Source organism: Papio anubis, chromosome 8, assembly GCF_008728515.1.
Source record: "Papio anubis isolate 15944 chromosome 8, Panubis1.0, whole genome shotgun sequence".
NCBI classification, from domain to species: domain Eukaryota; kingdom Metazoa; phylum Chordata; class Mammalia; order Primates; family Cercopithecidae; genus Papio; species Papio anubis.
In genome coordinates this window covers 113,444,795-113,460,983 of record NC_044983.1, presented here as the reverse complement: position 1 = coordinate 113,460,983, position 16,189 = coordinate 113,444,795, and the positions used below count along the sequence as shown (strand labels likewise).

General features: G+C 43.3%; 1 protein-coding gene across 1 annotated transcript in view; it reads left to right on the top strand.

The window, feature by feature from the left end:
* The first annotated feature begins 370 nt into the window (after positions 1-370).
* The window catches only part of EXT1 (exostosin glycosyltransferase 1), a 264,728-nt gene continuing 248,909 nt past the window's right edge, over positions 371-16,189 (top strand). Inside the window, exon 1 of the mRNA NM_001168973.1 lies at positions 371-1,332. Within this exon, the coding sequence (NP_001162444.1) occupies positions 371-1,332 (962 nt within the window). The remainder of the gene's footprint in view (positions 1,333-16,189) is intronic.

Sequence of the window (16,189 nt, the reverse complement as noted above, 5' to 3'; positions counted from 1 at the left end):
CGTCTTGCCATTGATTGGGTATCGGGAGCTTTTTTTTTTCTCCCCTCTCTCTTTCTTTTCCTCCGTCTTGTTGCATGCAAGAAAATTACAGTCCGCTGCTCGCCCGCCCTGGGTGCGAGATATTCAGCCCCGCTCTCTCCCGTGCATTGTGCAACCCAAAGATGAAAGACCGAAGGGGAGAAAGTTAAAGAAATCGCCCACATGCGCTGGATCAGTCCACGGCTTGGGGAAAGGCATCCAGAGAAGGTGGGAGCGGAGAGTTTGAAGTCTTTACAGGCGGGAAGATGGCGGACTGGAGCTGAAAGTGTTGATTGGGAAACTTGGGTGATTCTTGTGTTTATTTACAATCCTCTTGACCCAGGCAGGACACATGCAGGCCAAAAAACGCTATTTCATCCTGCTCTCAGCTGGCTCTTGTCTCGCCCTTTTGTTTTATTTCGGAGGCTTGCAGTTTAGGGCATCGAGGAGCCACAGCCGGAGAGAAGAGCACAGCGGTCGGAATGGCTTGCACCACCCCAGTCCGGATCATTTCTGGCCCCGCTTCCCGGACGCTCTGCGCCCCTTCGTTCCTTGGGATCAATTGGAAAACGAGGATTCTAGCGTGCACATTTCCCCCCGGCAGAAGCGAGATGCCAACTCCAGCATCTACAAAGGCAAGAAGTGCCGCATGGAGTCCTGCTTCGATTTCACCCTTTGCAAGAAAAACGGCTTCAAAGTCTACGTATACCCGCAGCAAAAAGGGGAGAAAATCGCCGAAAGTTACCAAAACATTCTAGCGGCCATCGAGGGCTCCAGGTTCTACACCTCGGACCCCAGCCAGGCGTGCCTCTTTGTCCTGAGTCTGGATACTTTAGACAGAGACCAGTTGTCACCTCAGTATGTGCACAATTTGAGATCCAAAGTGCAGAGTCTCCACTTGTGGAACAATGGTAGGAATCATTTAATTTTTAATTTATATTCCGGCACTTGGCCTGACTACACCGAGGACGTGGGGTTTGACATCGGCCAGGCGATGCTGGCCAAAGCCAGCATCAGTACTGAAAACTTCCGACCCAACTTTGATGTTTCTATTCCCCTATTTTCTAAGGATCATCCCAGGACAGGAGGGGAGAGGGGGTTTTTGAAGTTCAACACCATCCCTCCTCTCAGGAAGTACATGCTGGTATTCAAGGGGAAGAGGTACCTGACAGGGATAGGGTCAGACACCAGGAATGCCTTATATCACGTCCATAACGGGGAGGACGTTGTGCTCCTCACCACCTGCAAGCATGGCAAAGACTGGCAAAAGCACAAGGATTCTCGCTGTGACAGAGACAACACCGAGTATGAGAAGTAAGTGTCTGGGCTGGCGTGTCTTTGGGAGTCAGCCTTGGGCCCTACCGGCCTTGGTCCAGGTGTGGAGTTGGGGGATGGGGTGGGGGCGGATGAGCCCTCAGTCCTCTTCCCCCTTTGAGCCTGGAACTGAGCAAATCCGGCTCAGGTGTGCAGCTAGAGGCCGGGGACAGAGAGTTGGAGCTCCTCGGGCAAACCGAAAAGCCTGGAGCACCTTCCCGAGCCAAGTAGGTGACCGTATCTCCCTCTTGCTTAGGAAACCTGCAGGGCGGCGTGTCTCCTGTTAAGAGTCGTGGTTTGATACAAGTTTAGTAACTGCACTTCAGGCATGGGTGCTGTGGTGTTTCTGAGGGTGTCTAGAGACCCGGAGAGGCTGTGATCTACCCAAAGTCCAGAGACCTTCCACCAGAGTGCTGCTTTTGTTTGCTTTTCTCATGAGCGGGGGTACCTACTTTCCCAGGAGTTTTCCCAACTTCACATTTTCTGTAACCCTGTAATTCATGTTAGCAGTAGAAGTGTTTAAATTTTATCGAACTTTGTGTGGCCCTTTCCTCTCTCCCCCATGGCATTGACTTTTACGAAGGGAGACTGTAAACTTGTTGGGCCTGTGGCTTTGCATGCATGCATTCATTCATTCATTCCTTCATTTCTGTACATGTCGTGTCTCTTTCCTAGGATAAACGGTTTTTTTTTTTTTTAAATCTGGGCCTCAGTCCCACTGTCTAAACTCCAGTTGCTAATTTAGATTTCCCGTTCCCTTTTGTCTTTATCTATTTGCATATAAATTGTAGACAGTTACTCTTTGAATGGGTGTGAGATGCCTCCCTACCCTCTGTAGTGAGGCAAGTTTTGTCCAGTTGCTAAGTAACTGAATTGGTTACTTTGTAGACCTTTTCAGTCTTCCTTTTTCCTTCCCAGTGACAGTAACTGACAGGGGATTTGGAGTCAAAGCTAGATTCCACAAATCTGCTTTACCCTGAGCTTGGTGAGCCAGTTTCCTAGTAGGTGGGGTTGCCGCCCAGACTCTCACTTGTATCTGGCTCTGAAAGAGTTAGTGAGTTCCTACAGTGCATTTCCACGTTACGCCAGTTAAAAACCAGAGCAGCCTTGTGCTACCCAGGGGAGGAAGGGGAACCTCTCAGCTGAGTACAAGAGGAACTGGCAGAGGTTGGCAGATTTTGCAATTGATTCATGAAATGCAGAATAGGGGAAATGCTTCGCAAACCTGATTGGAACAGGAAGGGGTATGGTGGGAAACTGGCCTTGAAATGAAAGGTTTGATTGTTGTCTGTGCATTTTTTCAGACACTAGGGCCTCTATAGGAGTGATTGGAAGGGAAATTAAAGTCCTCCAAGACTTGATCATAGAGAGTGAAGGAGAAAGTATCAAGCACTCAGATTCAGCTTTCCAACCCTCAATACCTTTTGCTTTTCAGGCATAAGAAAAGCCGGAGACTAAGATCAATTATGAATCCATATTTTCTTCTCATCCAGGGGCAGTTATGTGTGAATGTGCAATTGCAATGGATTACAGTTTTCTCATAAAAGACATTTAAACTATGGTTGGTAATGAACTGCTGTGTTTATACGACATTTACATTGACCTATTCCTGTGGGTGCTTGTAAGAAAAAAATGCTTATAGCCTTTCAGGAATTTCTTTGTCTGGTTTATGGTGGAGTAACTTGAGATGAAGTCTAACCTTTCAGTGTCTTCTAAAACAGTCTCACAGAATTCTGTGGAAGGATTCTGTTCTTCATCCTTCTAAAAGGGCTAAAGCTGAGATTTCAGCTTAGGAAATTTGAATTAGATATATTGGAAAATACCCTTACTCCAAGTGAACAGTATCTTTCTTACTCTTTTATTCCCAAAATAAATATTACATTTCTACATTTTCTGCGGAATGGAAGCATTTTCCAGAGATCAGCAATGGAGGGAGGGGTTGGTTTCTTTAAAACTTTAATTTTTACTAAATTTAACTAATTTTTGACCTCTTTGTGATCAGGCCAAGAAATATGACACACACACTTTGGTTTATGTTTAAAGACCACAAGGGGTCAGGACCTCAGGATTGGGTGTGATCAGAAAAGTGGCATTTAGTAGAAAAGCAAGTTTGCTCTTTCTCCCAAGCAGGGATCTCTCTGGCAGGGACACTTCTGGATTTTCATTATGTTCCCCTTTTGCATACCTTCCAGCCCTAAACTTGCGTGATAGCCCGGGATGGTGCTGCAAAAGGTTTACATTCACTCGCCTGCTACACCTGGAGTTTTGACTCATTACTCTCAGTGGGTTAGCAGAATTATTTGTCTTTGAGAAATGGTGCTTACAAACTTTATTGCCTTTTATTCCTGATTTTGGAACACATGAAGATGAAGCAAGAACTCTTAAATTTGGAGATACGCTAGCGGAGCAAGCAACGTGTGTTGTGCTCTGGCATGAGAGCAACTACTGTGTTACTTATATTGATGCTTTCTGGAAGATAGCCTTACATATGTGAGATGCAGAACTCCTCAAGTGAAGATAGGCCACTCTCTCTAGTGCTTTAGGCGGAGGTGATATTGAAGTTAGGTCTGTAGATGTGATCTGTGTAAGTCTGGCTGCTCATACTCACTCATGTTGTGACTTTTGATTAGTCACTTTGAGCATGAGTTTGGGTTCTGTAGAGTGGGTTTTAGACTGCTTCAGGGGTGCTGTAAGCACTCATTTGGTAATGGCTTGTAAAAACAATCAATTTTCATCTAGCTTATTAGCAAGTGTCCATGGAAAAAAAAGCTTCCATTTAGTTTGCTCCCTCAAGCAATCACCTGTAAGTTTCCTTTGGAGTAAACTTTATGGGGTCTGATGACTAGATTGAAAATGTATGGTATTATGGTCAAGTTACAGTATATACAAATATAGAGTATGTACAAATGTATCAACCAAAAAAAGGTTGCTTTTGGTGAAATAGAATATTATGTGTCGGTAAAGAATTTAGTGCTGAATGAGCAATGACTTCTGTCTCACCTGTGCCTTTGGGAAAATTAGACGTTGATTACAAAGGTATAGAAGAGCTAGCTACAAGGAATGAAAGAAAATACTTTTCTCTTGTAAAAGAGAGAAAATAAATTTCTTTTGTCATTTTTTGACCCAGATATCCAGGATTGTATTAAAATATCAATTTTTGTGATATCTGTAATTATTTTTATCAGTTATATATTTTAACACATGTGGATAATGCCAGCTAAAGTAAGTCACTGCAGTAATTAGATGAGTTGTAATGATGCTTTAGAGAAATGCTTTGTATTTTATGTTCTTTCAGCTGCTTATGCCTCCTTATAGAATTATTGTATTTTTACATGAACTTCATAGTTCGTATCCTGACAAAGGGCATTATTGTGAAACTTTAGATTCAGCTGTTTGAAATAGAAGAAAGAGAGGGAAAGGAGAGGTGGCTTCTGTCTTTGACCCCCTCCAAGGAAAGCAAGGGTGAATATTTAAAGCTTCTCTGGGAACAGGCAAGATTGTGTGCAATTCTTTTTGATATTTTCCTTTTTCTGTGTTTGCTAACATTGTACCTCACCATCCTGGTATCTTTAAGTGTCTTGGAGGTAATTGATAATTCAACTTCCAACATCCTGATGTTTACAGATGTAGAAACTGAGGGACAGAATGTTTCAGGGATTTACTTAGGGCAAGAAAACTGTTTAGTGACAAGGGTAGCACTAGAATGCAGGCCCCCTGAATTTTGCCTTGATCTGCAGTCTTTCATTTCTACTCTCAGGCACCCTTGAAAGTTCACCAGCCACGAGGAGATCCTTATTAATGGTGTTTCTTATGGGATTTCTCTTAGAATTCTCCAGTAATCTGATGAAAACTTGGAGGACAACTTTTGCAAAAATAAATGATAAGCGAATAAATAAAAGCATGTACACAATTTGTCATATGGTTTCAGGGACTGACACACACCTCCCACTGAGGGCATCCTCAGACTTACAAACTCTTGCTCTGGGAGTTTACATTTTGCCTGTTTGTTTAGTTGGGTAGGTCTGTGGAGCTGTTTAGTCTAAGTAGGAGTTTTTTGAACCTTTCAATTTGGCCCTAAGGGGTTTAGGGAATAGACCGTGCATTGACTGAATAATAAGTTGAATTACATGCACTTACAGCAAAAAGAAAATATGTGCAAGGCAAGTAAAAATGCTAAATGCTTTTTTCTTTTCTTCCTTATTATCCCAGACTGTATTAACAGACACCTTGAGCAAGTTCATGATCCAGCAGTCAACCTTAGATGAATGTTTTCCTTCTCCAAAATGAAAGGTGGGAATTGCGATTCTCAGGTTTTAAATGTAAAACATTACCGCCTTTCTCCCCACAGTTGTACAATAGCACAAAAGCATTTCTAAAATAAACCCAATTAGCACAGTTAAAAAATAAGGTAGAGCCAGCCCTATGGAAAATTATGAAGTTGGCAAGTTTGTCTTCTGACACTGAGATTCTGGTTCTCTCCTCTCCTTCCTTTCTCACCTCTTTCTAAACCTGCTTTCTGGAGAGCACCTGAGAACCTCAATCACAAGGAATCCCTGAGTAAAGGTTGGGGTGTTATTTGCTACTTTTAGGGACATTTGTATTATTACCGGATTTGGCCTAGCAAAGGCAGGTTTCCGTGGAGTCTGTGACCTAAGCTAGGGGCCTGCAGGATTTTACTCTACAAATAATGGCTTGCTACTAAGGTTTGGGCAGGTCCTGCCTATTGGAGGCCACCTTTGGTCCCCCAGCTGTGATGGCAGCTTTGGATGGCAAAAGGGGAGATGCTACACCTGCAGGTGGTGTTAGTTCTTTCTGTCAGAAGGCTTGAGGATCTGCCTTCCCAGAACACAGTGATAGAAACACCTGCCAATAATGACCTTTAATATGCCAGTGTCACAGCAGAAGTTGTGCTTGGTAGGGCCTGGCTGCTTTGCTCACAACCGTCTTGAAGGTATCTTCTCAGGCTATGTTGCTGGTGTGTAAACAGAGGCAAACAGTGGTAAGGTGGCTCGCCTGAGGTTACACAGCCTGTAAGTGGCTGAACTGAGGCTAAAACCCAGGTTTTCTGGCCCAAGTTCTCTGTTCTTTTTACCGAGAAAAGAACATTCATTGCTACCTCACTGCATTGGCTTTGTAGCACTGCGTATTCAGAATGAAGCAGGTGAGACAAAGTGGCCATTGGCTTCTGCAGGCTCCTGGGCGTGTTTCATGTTCAAACACGAACGCGGAAGCTTATGTTTCCATGAGGTTATAACTACAGGTTGAGCTTCCCTAATCGAAAGGTCCAAAATGCTCCAAAATCTGAAACTTTTGACCACTGACATGAGCATTTTGGATTTCGTATTTTTGAAGTAGGGATGTCCAACTCTTAAGTATACAATGCAGATATCTCAAAAGTTTAAAAGAATCCAAGATTTGAAACACTTTTGGTCTCAAGCATTTCAAGCATTTTAGGCCAAGTCCTTCTCGGCCTAAATTGTGTATTTGAAACAAGGTATTTTCTGAACAAGGTGTTGGAGAAGTAGCTATTGCCATGTAATAATTACCTAGCGCTTCCTTCATGCTCTGGAAGAAAAAAATAGTGCATTTTTTTTTTCTCGGTCATGATGTGAATGTCGTATGCAGTGGCCACGTCATCAGAACAGGTGTGCCAACCCCCTGCATGGAACATGTACATGCTTCAGGTTGTGCGGAATTAACTTTCTTTAGATAAGAGATAACCAACATTCATTTCGGATAACATATATTCAACCTGTAATTGTTTTTATTTAAAAGCTCTTCCACCTTGACCAGGTTCCTGTAATAAACAGGGATTCCCTCCACACTAGAAGATTTGCTAAGTACCTGTTATTTGAATTTACCCTTATTAGTTCATATAACCTTTCAACAACAGCATGAGTTAGGTTATAGCCCCATTTTACAGATTAGAATGTAGGCCCCTGAGAGAGTAAAGTAACAAGCTCAATGTCACATCTAGTGAGTAAATGACAGGGTTCCTACCAGGGTACTTAGATTCCAAAGTCCGTTCTCTTCTACAAAATGTTACCACCTTAAAGAATCAAACAGTTTCTACCTGTTACATATTAACTTTTAACAAGGGAAGTGTGAGTCAGGTGTTTGTATATGGATCTTTTTTCCATTGCTTTACTTTATGAACATGTTTCCCGAGGAAAAAGTTTGGCTCAGAGATGTCATAAAGATGGCCCCTAAATCTGACATTTAAGCACTGAACTCCTTGAATTCTTCTGTTCAGGGGGCATTGGAATTGTTTCTGTGTAGCTTCTGCTTGTAATTCTCTCCTAGGGTTCTTCTGAGAAAAGTGAGGAAGCTGATTAGCCATCTGTCTGCATGACCTTTCCCCTACTGCTAGCATCCTGCAGGGTGTCCCTCTGTGATTCTAAGTGAAAGTGAACCCTGGAGATGTCACTGCAGGTGGATGGGGATCAGAGTGACTGCTGCCCTAGGTAGATATTGTGATCCAATAGAATAGAAATGAAAGGCCTACGGGAATATTCTGGTTCTGGAACATACCACACCCAGCACCTCCAGGACCTAAGGCTCTTTAAAAGAAAAACAGTGCTTAAAAAATGATAAACGTTATACACAGGCTGAGCACAGTGGCTCATACCGGTAATCCCAGCACTTTGGGAGGCCAAGGCGGGAGGATTGCTTGAGCCCAGGAGTTCTAGATCATACTAGCCTGGGTAACACAGTGAGATCTTATCTTTACTAAAGATCAACAAATGAGCTGGGCATGGTGGTGCACACCTGTAGTCCCAGCTGCTTGGGTGACTGAGGTGGGAGGATGGCTTGAGTCTGGGACATTGAGGCTGCGGTGACCGATGATGGCACCACTGCACTCCACCCTGGACAATAGACAAGACCTTGTCTTTCTGTCTTTCTTTCTTTCTTTCTTCCTTTCTTCCTTTCCTTTCCTTTCCTTTTTTACTTTTCTTTTTTTTGAGACGGTTTCCCTCTTGTTGCCCAGGCTAGAGTGCAATGGCACGATCTCGGCTCACCACAACCTCTTCCTCCCGGCTTCAAGTGATTCTACTGCCTCAGCCTCCCGGGTAGCTAGGATTAGAGGCATATGCCACCACACCCGGCTAATTTTGTATTTTTAGTAGAGATGGGGTTTCTCCATGTGGTCAGGCTGGTCTCGAACTCCCGACCTCAGGTGATCTGGCCACCTCGGCCTCCCAAAGTGCTGAGATTACAGGCATGAGCCACCGAGCCCGGCTGACCTTGTCTTTCAAAGAAAGAAAGAAAGAAAGAAAAAGTATGCATAGCCTTTGTGGAAGATTGGGAAAATACAGAAGATTGGAATACGTAATTAAATTTCTTTCCTAATTCTAAGTGTTAGCCACTGTTCGTAAACTTTGATGTAGTTAGTCTATTCTAGCACATATATATATACCTATATGTTTATATAGCTCTGTCTCTGCATATCCAAGTACCCCGGATAGATAGGTTAATTATTATTTAATTAATGGTGAGTAAATAATGAATTCAACACATTTTTCTTAAGTGTCTTGTTTGTTCCAGACACATATGTGTTGGAGCTGGGGCTACTTCGGCAAACAAAACAAACTCCTACCCATTCACCTTACCATTCTAGTCTGTCAGTTTTCTAAAGTCGTCAGACTTCAAATGTATTTTTGGATGTTGTTTTCTTCTTAACATTATCCAAGGACATTTTTCTGTTCTGCTAAATTGTTTTGAAAATAGGATTTTTAAGGTGTGATTTTTTTTTTTTTCCTAACCCATGGTTGGACCAGAGTTTGTTTAACCTTTTACATTTTCTTACATATATTTTACTTATTTATTATTATTTTGAGACAGAGTCTTACTGTGTCACCCAGGCTGGAGTGCAGTGGTGCGATATTGGCTTACCGCAACCTTCCCTTCCTGAGTTCAAGAGATTCTCTTGCCTCAGCCTCCAGAGTAGATGGGATTACAGGCACCCACCACCACGCCTGGCTAACTCCTGACCTCAGATGGATTACAGGCGTGAGCTACAGCACCCAGCCTTCTTACATATTTAACTTGTTTTTTTTTTTTTTCTCTCATTAGAAATAGTCTGTGATGAGTTTCACCTTGTTGAGTGTTTTCCTCTTGACTAGGGTCTCTCTCTCAAAACAATACAGAACTTCCTGTCCTGTCCCTGCTAACTCCCCACTCCAATCCCATTCTGGGCTGTAGCTGTTTTTAAGGTGAACACCCATTTAGTGAAGTAGCCATCATTACATGACTGCCTAGATAAACATTTGTAGGTGTTAATTGGTCCTGCCAGGGGGCCTTTGAAGCTCCACTGCTCTCTTCCCTTTGAAGTTTTGTTTTTCTCCAGCCAGAATCCTCCCTAGTCTCTTACTGAGCAGACATCCCTAGACTTCTCTCCAAGCGCTGTGCACATCCCCTTGCCTGGGATTTCAGAATGTGCAGGCCTTACTAGGTAGCTGTTACTCTTCTAGCTAATTGTATTCAGTTTATCAAGGCATTTGTTTCCATATTCTCTTTGGTTGCTGACTCCATGGACCATAGGAGGTAAATTTGGACAGGTCGCTTTGACCTCTGAGCATCTAAGTAAGGCCTGGGATTTTAAATGTAAAGGAGGCACTATTCGAAGTGATTTAAAAACAGACAGAAAAGGAGAAATTTGTGAGGATGCACAGCCTCTTTTTGTGTACCCTTTTGTCTTCCGTGAAGCCCTTTAGAAGGGAGAGCCTGCGGCCCTGCACCGAAACAGTAGCTGATCCCCAAAAATTCCTGGACTAGGTTTTTAACTTCTCAGCCTCAGTTTCCACATCTGGAAATGGAGATCATAATACTGGTCCCATAGGGTTGTTAAGATCAAATGAGGTGGAGTGTGTGAGACTGTACCTTGTAAAGGTTAATGTGCTCTACAGGGCGGTGGTATTATTAAACTCATCTTCCTGCTATTTTCTAATCAACTACAGAGGTTCATTTAGTTTAGAAACTTAGCTCTTCCTAACTAAGCCACAGCAATAACTTATCTCTACTTTGATACTTAAGTCCTCAGGAAATTGTGGTAGGTGCCCTGGAAGTCCAGCCATTGTTTCTATAAAGACCTATAGGGGTCTTGAAGCTGGGGCTTGCATGTGTTGTAGGGTAGGGGTGGAAGCAGTTGAGGGGGATCCCTGAGGCAGTCAGACCCTTCCTTGACTCCATGGCCTTCAGGTTCCCTGGTTGACTGCTCTATTAATGCAAGTGATCTCTTTTGCAGTTGACTTTTTTTTTTTTGAGACGGTGTCTCGCTCTGTTGCCAGGCTGGAGTGCAGTGGCACGATCTCAACTCACTGCAACCTCTGCCTCCCAGGTTCAAGCGATTCTCTTGCCTCAGCCTCCTGAGTAGCTGGGACTACAGGTGCATGCCACCATGCCCAGCTAATTTTTTGTATTTTGAATAGACGGGGTTTCACCATGTTAGCCAGGATGGTCTCGATCTCCTGACCTCGTGATCCACCAGCCTCAGCCTCCCAATGTGCTGGGATTACAGGGGTGAGCCTCTGTACCCGGCCTCCAGTTGACTTTTCAGCCCTCAACAGTTGAGGGTAACATTTGGAGGGACACCTTGTGTGAGTGGAGCTCAGCTACTGGGTAGTCTCCCTCGGCCGATTTAGCAGGCCCTTAGGTTGCAAAGAGCAGAAAATCACTTGGGCTACCTTAAGTTTTGGGATTTATTGTGAGGGGACATGGGACAGGAACTGAACTGAAACTGCTCTAGTAAGTTCCCAGGACCCACCACAATATCTGGGCCAGGCTCCTTTGTTCCTGCTCTATGCCTTCATGTCTTGCTTGGCTAGCACCTCTGGCCCTGTGTGTGTCTTTCAGCCACTGGCCAGTCTTTCCTGAATTCTCTCATCCAGGGCCTGGAGGAGACCAGTCGGATTGACTTTACCAGTAAGCATTGCTCCTTCTGGGGAGAGCCATTCATATTAGCCTACGTCTTGGGTATGGTGGTGACCCGGTCAGTGAAACGACTGCCCTGTCACATTGCCACTCTCGATTTAATTGGTGGTCATCCTTTTGCAAAAAAAAAAGAAAAAAAAAAGTTGCTTCCTGGAACAGAGGACTGTGGTTAGGGGAAGTTGGCTGTGGCAGGCGCTGTTGAAGCCATATCCTGTTGGCATGCACATATTTGACCCCAGTTGATGACGAGGATAACAGCAACAGCAACTTATATCTGAGGGCATCCTATGTGCAGGATAATGGGAAGTATCTTCTTTAATCTTTATGTCCACCTAGCGGGAAGATACCCCTTTTATCTCCATTTTACAGATGAAGAAACTGAAGCAGACAGTCTTTCATAGTGGTTTGCCTAAGAGCATCCACGTAGCAGATGAACTGAGGCCCTCTGACTTTTGAACCTGTGTCCTTAACCACAGCACCGTACTGCTTTTGAACAGCTGGAACTGATGTCATAAAGACCACACACTCACAAACAATAGTATGATTGATTTATAGAGGATCACTTGGGTCTCTCACCTAGAATTTATTTAATCTTACTTTAGAGAGACAATTCTAACCTGTTAGGTAATCTGGTTTCTCAACCTACAGTAGATTAGAAGCAGTACATTTAAAAATGAAAGAGGGATTCTTGCAGATAGTACTGGGAAGAAAGGACAGCTGGTAACCCAAATATAAGGAAGTGGGCCAAGAAATTATAAACTGTAATGCCCAGAAGAAGTAAAGAACCATGGCAATTTAAGAACAGCTGGCTCAATGCCCAAGAATGTGTTCTACACGCTCCTCAGGAATGAATGTGCTTCCAAGTCCAACACCTACTGCCCTGCCTGTCACCAAGCACAGCTTCTGTGGATATTTGTTGAACTATAGCATGGTACAGTATTGACTCTGATACATCATTTGTGTTCACTGTCCTTTGTTTAAGAATGTAGAAAAAGAAGTAATGTGTTTTATAACTTGTTTGAAAACCGTATGGTTAATAAAGTGTGTCGGTGGTCTTAAGAGTAAGATGTCCATTTGAAAACTTGTCTACCAACTTTAGCAATTTCCAGCAGGGCTCCAGAGAGACAGGGTCTCCTTTGGATTAGCATTTGATTTCTGCTATTTGTTGCTAACTCTGATTTCTGGGTTTTCATAATGCATATCCTAGGTGTGTTAAACCTAGGTGAAATGATAAGTTTTCTGATCCTGTGGTGTAGGCCTGTAGTGCGAGCTATTCTTGATGGACTAGTATCTAGAATGACTTGGGCTATGGGCTCAGGTGAAGAGAGGAGCTAGCCTAGGGCTAGGGCTGGCCCTGCCTGCCTAAGATGTGGCATATGAATGTTAGGGTTTGGAGAAGGGAGGGGCCCAGGAGGGGACAAGGGACATCTCATCTCTTGCCCTGTGGTTGCCCTGGCAGGTATGTTGGGCATTTCACACTCCTAGTGGGGGCCCAGCTTGGAGGTGTAGCAGGCACACTTCCTGCACACATTTCAGCGTCCTGACGGATTGGTAGAAATCATCCACAGTGCCACTGATAGAAAATATGATCACCACCCTGCTTGAATGGGCCTTGGGAGTGTCTCATAGTTAATTCACATGTTACTAAGGCAGGCCAGCTCTGCCTGCCTCCTCATCCCCAGCCCCAGGGCAGAGCCACACTCCTCTTCCTTCTCCCCGCTTTCCCCGTACACCTTCTTTCCACTTTCTGGAATGCCAGCACCCAGCTGCATCTGACTTCTTTCAGAGTCACTTCCTTGATGCCTCAGACAAGGTCAAATTCTCCTGGTATATGCTCATATAGAACTTTTAACACCCAGCTGTGGTTTTCCATTCAGTTAGCTGTTTGTTTTTCTCTCTCCAGTAGATTGCACAGAACCTGAGGGAAGGATTCATGTTGGTTTTTCATTAATTTACTCAACAGATACTTACTGAGTGCCTACGGTGTGCAGGCACTGGGGATTCAACAGTGAAGAAGGTGTACATACCTGCCCTCTAGATGCTCACAGCCTAGTGACTGGAGGCTGAGGCTCATGGTATACACTTTGGCATATATTAGAAGGTGCTGGGTGTTGTGAAGTAAAGCAACATATGGAAGGGGGTTAAGGCTGTGGATCTTAACCTTAACTGTACAGTAGATTCTCCTGGGGAGCTTCTGAAGAAGCCAGGCCTTAGTCCAGGCCAATTAGGGATGAAGTTCCAGGTTTGTATTTATTTTTATTTTTTGAGAAGGAGTCTTGCTCTGTTGCCTAGGCTGGAGTGCAGTGGCACGATCTGGGCTCACTGCAACCCCCACCTCCCAGGTTTGAGCAATTCTCCTGCCTCAGCCTCCCGAGTAGCTGGAATTACAGGCATGTACCACCATGCCCAGCTAAGTTTTTATATTTTTAGTAGAGGTGAGGTTTTGTCATGTGGTCAGGCTGATCTTGAACTCCTGACCTCAAGTGATCTGCCCGCCTTGGCCTCCCAAAATGCTGGGATTACAGGCATGAGCCACCGTGCCTGGCTGGCCGAAGTTCCAGGTTTTTAAAAAGCTCACCAGGTAGTTTGGATGCAACGTGAGAGTGGGGATGAGGAAGAGTTTTGCAGCTTTAAATATCGAGGGAAAGAAAGGCCTCCTTGGGAAAATGACATTGAGCTCTCGTACCATTATACCTTCAGAGTCTCAGCACCATGCCTGACTGACTCACAGGAAGTGCTCAGTGTTTGTTGCATAAATGAAAAAAATTTACATTTATTTAACCGAAGGGAATGTTACTACTGTTGATGTGGTATATTCAAAGTATGGAGTCTCTAAATGTTACTCTCTTTGTTTTATAGCTCAGGCATTCCTGTTCGTACTCCAAGTTCATTGTGTTCATTTGCTGGTTCACCCAGAGTTTCTTGTCATGTTCAAATGGGAAGTTTCTTCCAATGAACCTTTTTTTCCCAAGGTATTTTCTTTTTCTTTTTTCTTTTTTTGAAACAGAGTCTTGCTCTGTCACCAGGCTGCAGTGGCATGATCTCGGCTCACTGTAACCTCCCGCTCCCTGGTTCAAGTGGTTCTCCTGCCTCAGCCTCCTGAGTAGCTGGGATTACAGGCACACACCACCACGTCCAGCTAATTTTTGTATTTTTAGTAGAGATGGGGTTTCACCATGTTGGCCAGAATGGTCTCGATCTTCTGACCTCGTGATCCGCCTGCCTCAGCCTCCCAAAGTGCTGGGATTATAGGCATGAGCCACTGCTGCTGGCCCTTTTCTTTCTTTTTCTGCTTTTACTATTGTGTTTGATATGAGTATCACTGAAGCCAAATTAGAAAGAACCAAAGGGTTTTGCTGCATAATACAAATCCAAATAATTTATTGGTACAGGAAAAAACATTATGATCTTTTTATCATTTAACAGTCCGTAGATATTGAAACTTTTTCCCCCTTTAATTGTAGTTTTTCTCCCAAAGGATTGATAGAATAAAACTTCTGGCTTACATTTTTTGCTCAGGTTACATTCAAACTCTGCTAACTGATGTTGAAGCATTGCCCCAGAGTATATAGTAACACAGGGCTTAATTGAGCTATCAGGCTGCTAATTAATTCATATTGAGATTTATCATTTATTAAAAAGCAAAGTGGGGAAAAGCAAAGGGAAGGTGTACAATTGCTCCTTCCACTGGCCTCCATTTCCTCCATTTAAAATTGTGGCTTGTTTAGTTTGTAGAATCCTATGGGATATTGCGTAGAAGTACTGAAGATGCATAGGTAAAAGAGCAGGTGTCCTGTATTGCAATGATTTGACTTCGTAGTGGGCCTTAACAATTGATTCAGATTTGGTGACAATCATATGACACTTGATTAAGTAGAAATTATGTTTTATGTTTTTACAAAGATTAGGAAGGCCATTTTCCAAAGTTATTCCTAGGTCTGTATATCTGAAGCAATCTGAAAATCCAATCAGAGGGTATCTAATACTGAGATGCTTTTGCTTTACTGACAGAGACTACATTTTTCTTGAAAACACCATTTGTTATATGCTGCATATGTCATTAAAATTCACCCCTGCATTGAAAAAGCTACCTTTAAGCAACACTTTTTATGATAACTGCATTTTTAAGTATGCAAGTGCAGTGTTGCAAACCTGTAAATGTAGGGCAGTCTTCTATTGATTCAGAGTGGAAATGTATAATATTTTTTGTGTTTAGATTATAGAGTTACACATTTTTTAAAAAGAACAGTATTTTATGATAAGATAAAATTTAAGTACCTCAATGCTTAGTACGGTTAAAAGGTGGAGTAGTATTTTCCTGCACTTATTTTAGACTGAGCTGTATCTAAGCAGTAACTCAAGTAGGGATAACAGAGGGCAAAAAGGATTAGATATCAAAACAAATCTTAGGTTTCTATAAAAATAAGCTAAGAAATGAGCACCCTTGGATGAAAAATATGAAGTGAGAATGTAGGGAGCGTTGGTGAGGTTTGAGCCTCTTTGGACCTTAGTTTTCCTCATCTGATTTTCCTGCACAGAGACCTCTGATTGGGGCTGTTACATCTGCACATGCACATGTATGTCTGCAGGTGTGTTGTATGTTTGCTCAGGGAGGAGAGCGTGGTGTTCAACTGACTCCAAATATTTGGTATCAGATAGTTTTGTCTGGAGAGAAGAGCAGTAAGATTATGGAAGTGATCTTAAAATCTAGTTTAACTCTTATGTAGTGCAGACAAAAAATAGAGATTCAGGGAGGTTGAGCAATTTGCCCAAGGTCATGCAGTTATGACCGAATCAGAGATGGGACACACATCTCTTGACTTCCAGCTGAGGATTGCTTCGAGGTTACACATAAGGGTTCTGGTTTGAATTCAGATGGTGACTCTGACACTAGCTACCAGACCTTGTTCAGCTTCTCTGTTTCTGT